Source organism: Salvelinus alpinus, chromosome 5 (genome assembly GCF_045679555.1).
Source record: "Salvelinus alpinus chromosome 5, SLU_Salpinus.1, whole genome shotgun sequence".
In the NCBI taxonomy this organism is placed as follows: domain Eukaryota; kingdom Metazoa; phylum Chordata; class Actinopteri; order Salmoniformes; family Salmonidae; genus Salvelinus; species Salvelinus alpinus.
The window spans coordinates 97,104,099-97,109,098 of record NC_092090.1 but is presented as its reverse complement, the minus strand read 5'-3'; the positions used below and the strand labels follow the sequence as shown (position 1 = coordinate 97,109,098).

At 44.9% G+C, this 5,000-nt stretch overlaps 1 protein-coding gene across 1 annotated transcript in view; it reads right to left on the bottom strand.

Moving 5' to 3' along the window:
• Positions 1–5,000, bottom strand: part of LOC139575377 (extracellular matrix organizing protein FRAS1-like) — a 370,048-nt gene that overhangs the window by 220,766 nt on the left and 144,282 nt on the right. Inside the window, exons 9-11 of the mRNA XM_071400291.1 lie at positions 3,993–4,184; positions 1,350–1,463; positions 859–1,006 (exon numbers count right to left, since the gene is read on the bottom strand). Coding sequence (XP_071256392.1) covers positions 859–1,006; positions 1,350–1,463; positions 3,993–4,184 — 454 coding nt within the window. The remainder of the gene's footprint in view (positions 1–858; positions 1,007–1,349; positions 1,464–3,992; positions 4,185–5,000) is intronic.

Genomic DNA, 5,000 nt, shown 5'->3' with positions numbered 1-5,000 from the left:
GAGAGAGAGAGAGAGAGAGAGAGAGAGAGAGAGAGAGAGAGAGAGAGAGAGAGAGAGAGATTGCTTCTACACCTGCATTACTAGCTGTTTGGGGTTTTAGGCTGGGTTTCTGTACAGCACTTCGAGATATTAGCTGATGTACGAAGGGCTATATAAAATAAAATTGATTGATTGATTGATTGATATTGAGACGCTGAGTGTGTTCGAATTTAGGCTATTGAGAGTCTTATTGGCCGCCAGTGTCTGTCTGATTACCTTATTGGCCGCCAGTGTCTGATTACATGTGACCTATTCCTTACTTTGTTGAGAATAGAACGGGACAGTATTTAACTAGAGCCAGACTCCATTTCATAAACAGACACTGAACACTACTTAACAATATAACGCTAGTTAGCATCAGCATTAGATATAAACTACCTCTACGTTCCTTCATACTGGACACAGAGACATACACATGGTATCCAGGAGTTCATCTGACTCTGGGGAAGTACATAACGGGCCTCATTGCCAACATCCTGAAGTATCCCTTTAAGGGATAGGTTTAGGGTTTTGGGGTTAGGGTTAGAGTTTAGGGTTTTGGGTGTTAAGGTTAGGGTTAGGGTTAGGGGTTTTGGGGTTAGGGGAGGGTTAAGGTTAGGGTTTAGGGTTCAGTTTTGGGGTTAGGGTTTAGGGTTCAGGGTTTTGGGGTTAGGGTTTAGGGTTCAGGGTTTTAGGGTTAGGGTTTAGGGTTCTGGGTTTTGAGGTTAGGGTTTAGGGTTCAGGGTTTTGGGGTTAGGGTTAAGGGTTTTGGGGTTAGGGTTATGGGTTTTGGGGTTAGGGTTCTGGTTAGGATGTGTGTGTGTGTTGTGCCACTCTTACCCTGTTTACACTCAGGGCAGCAGGTTCCCTGGTGGGGTACAGCCAGGGTCCCCAGGGGGCACGTGGGACAGGACATCAGGTAACAGGTCACCCTGCCTTCACGACACTCACATTCCCTACAGGGGCCCTCACTCCATCTCTCCTGGTTCTATAGGGAGAAGGAGAGAAGAAGAAGGAAGGGGGAAGGGTGGTGAGGGGGAGAGAGGGGAAGAGAAGAGAAAGAGATAGAAAGGGAGGGAGAGAGAGAGAGAGAGAGAGAGAGACAGAGACAGAGACAGAGAGAGACAGAGAGAGAGAGAGAGAGAGAGAGAGAGAGAGAGAGAGAGAGAGAGAAAGGGAGAGACAGAAACAGATAAAGGGAGAGACAGAAACAGAGAAAGGGGAAAAGACAACTATTTTTATGAGATATGAATGATACACTGAAACTATTGGCACTTTGCGGAGATTTCAAAGACCTTGATTGGTTAACCAAGTGATATGGTATACATTACCACTAGGGGTCTCTGAGGTTTCCCTGAGGACTGATCAGGGTCTTGGTAGACACAGGTCTTCAAGGACTGACATTCAGGACAACACTTCCCTGGTAGGTGGACCAGCTCTGATCCCTGTTAGGAAGAGACCACATGAGTGTTTGTGCTCCATCTGTCTCTCTCCCTCTCTCTGCCTGCTCCATCTGTCTGTCTCTCCCTCTCTTCCCTCTACCTGCTCCATCTGTCTGTCTCTCCCTCTCTTCCCTCTACCTGCTCTATCTGTCTGTCTCTCCCTCCCTTCCCTCTACCTGCTCCATCTGTCTGTCTCTCCTTCTCCCTCTCTTCCTGCTCCATCTGTCTGTCTCTCCCTCTCTTCCCTCTACCTGCTCCATCTGTCTGTCTCTCTCCCTCTCTGCCTGCTCCATCTGTCTGTCTCTCCCTCTCTGCCTGCTCCATCTGTCTGTCTCTCCTTCTCCCTCTCTGCCTGCTCCATCTATCTGTCTCTCCTTCTCTGCCTGCTCCATCTGTCTGTCTCTCCTTCTCCCTCTCTGCCTGCTCTATCTGTCTGTCTCTCCTTCTCCCTCTCTTCCTGCTCTATCTGTCTGTCTCTCCTTCTCCCTCTTTTCCTGCTCCATCTGTCTGTCTCCCCCTCTCTTCCCTCTACCTGCTCTACCTGTCTGTCTCCCCTTCTCCCTCTTTTCCTGCTCCATCTGTCTGTCTCTCCTTCTCTTCCCTCTACCTGCTCTACCTGTCTGTCTCCCCTTCTCCCTCTTTTCCTGCTCTACCTGTCTGTCTCCCCCTCTCTTCCCTCTTCCTGCTCCATCTGTCTGTCTCCCCTTCTCCCTCTTTTCCTGCTCTACCTGTCTGTCTCCCCTTCTCCCTCTCTTCCTGCTCCATCTGTCTCTCCTTCTCCTTCTCTTCCCTCTACCTCCACCTCTTCTTATTCTCTCTCTCCCTCCCTCTTTCCTTCAGTCCAAACGAATCTATCCTTAGTCTATATAGTCAGCTACCCATCAATAGAAAGATGCCATTTACATTCATGGGGAAAATCCCTGTCTGCTTCCCAAACGGCAACATAGTGCACTACTTTATACCCGAGCCAAGTAGTGCACTACGTAGGGAATAGGGTGCCTTTTGGAACGCAGTCCTTGTTTGTTTCTGTTATATGACCTTGGTTGATTGCTATTGCCATGGTTGGATGGAACTAGAGGCAAAGAACCAGGGCACAAATAGAATTTAAGTTTAAACTACCAGAAACATTCAGCTTTCATATAAAATAGTTAACAACCAATTGAATGTAAGTCTTGTTGAAAGAATTGCTATTGTTCTGATGATGTCGCTGTGTGTGAAACAGTCCACGTTAAAAGCCATATAGTCTGCCATTCTTTCAAGTCATTTACTGTTCATTAAATCGTGATCTCTGTTGAAGCAGAACAAGCAGACGGTTATTCTGTTTTCAGATCCACATGTGTAACTTCTCCAGGCATCTCTATTCATGCTGTGTGACCTTGGCCAATCTGATCTGGAGTCAGGCCAATCTGATCTGGAGTCAGGCCAATCTGATCTGGAGTCAAGCCAATCTGATCTGGAGTCAGGCCAATCTGATCTGGAGTCAGGCCAATCTGATCTGGAGTCAGGCCAATCTGATCTGGAGTCAGGCCAACGATGCTGCTTTTCCTTTAATGAATACTTAACAGGCTGCTTACTACATTACTACAATGATTAATACCACGTGGTAAGAATAACAAAGTCATTTTATTTCTGTTTAACTTTAATGTCTGATTAGAAAAGTTGTTTTAAAAAAAAAAACGTGACTCTTACAGTGTGAAAATAATCAAAACGTTTACAGATGCACTATGCAGAAATCGCTCCGTCATTTCCTGGTTGGGAAAATACTAATAGTTCGCGCCCTAATTTCAGTTTATGTGACAAAACAAGCAAAGTGCAGTGTAGAGAATCGTTGTACCATCTTAAACGCTGTGAAATATATTTTCCATAACCAAAAAAATATTGTATTTTCAGCTGTTTTGAAGCCGATGTACAAAACCACAAGTAAATAGATGCAAAAACTAAACTTAAGAACGGGAAACATAGAAATAACACACATAGAACAGATCTGACGCTTCTTAGAACTTGCTTTCAATGAGAAAAAACAGATCTACGATTCTAACTGACATTTCTATGTGAATTTGGTCGGGATCGCCCCCCCTCCCAAAAAAACCGACCTATTCATTGCGGCTTTAACTTGAAAGACTGACAAGGTAGAAAAAGTGGTTCATGTTTATTCCACATTTATCTTTCATAACCCTTTTCATTCCAGTGATATGGATCTTACGGGTCTTATGGAATCGAGCTTTAAAAGCTTTTAAGTCAGAACATTTGAAATACTCTATATATACACTCACTGTATTTCAAGCCTGTGATTGTACTTCTTTTGCCCCCCCTATAAAACTCCTGCCACAGACTCTTGTACGGTTCTGTATGTAGGCCAAGCGATCTACTGATCTAGTAAATAATGTCTTGTAATGAAGGGAGATATCCATGATGAATTCTCTATGTTACATCCTGGTTTTAATAAATGTTTATTTATTCAAAAACAACAACAACAACAAAAAGGATGCAGATAAAACATTAGATGTTCTATTTATTTTCCCTGGGGTTTACCGTCGGGCATGCGACTCGGGCACACTGGGCTCTCTGGCAGAGGACCTGTCCACTCTCGCAGGTGCAGAACTCGCAGTCGGTGCTGTTCCACATGTCACCGTGGTAACGGACGGTGAGCTCGTACAGGCAGCTGCCCTTGGAGGCAACACACTGTTCGCAACACTGCCCCGTCCTCTTCACTTTGGTCTGGCCCTGCAAGGGATCATGGGAAGGGTATTGGTCGGAAACCCTTTATAATAACTTTCACGAATAAGCAATAATAAAATTAATTATGGATAGTGTACATCAGGGTTCCCCAATTTGGCTCACGGGTGATTTTATTTGGCCCAAAAAATCCATTGTTGGACATAAAAGACGTTAAAAACACCAGGAAATCAGCTCCAAGTGATTTTAATTTAGGAAATGTGTCCCCAAGTATTCTCACACAAGCCACATGTGAAGGTTTAAAATTATATTTTAGTCAAACATTATATCTGTTGGGGCTTCTTGCGGTCAATTTGCAGTGTACTAATGATTTGTAATTATGTTCCGGCCCCCCTGAACCATCCGCTCAAGAAAAGATCAGCCACGAGGTTCAATCTAGTTGATGATCCCATGTGTTCATGTTATTAATATACGTGACAGACAGACAGACAGACAGACAGACAGACAGACAGACAGACAGACAGACAGACAGACAGACAGACAGACAGACAGACAGACAGACAGACAGACAGACAGACAGACAGACAGACAGACAGACAGACAGACAGACAGACAGACAGACAGACAGACAGACAGACAGACAGACAGACAGACAGACAGACAGACAGACAGACAGACAGACAGACAGACAGACAGACAGACAGACAGACAGACAGACAGACAGACAGACAGACAGACAGACAGACAGACAGACAGACAGACAGACAGACAGACAGACAGACAGACAGACAGACAGACAGACAGACAGACAGACAGACAGACAGACAGACAGACAGATAGATAGATAGATAGATAGATAGATAG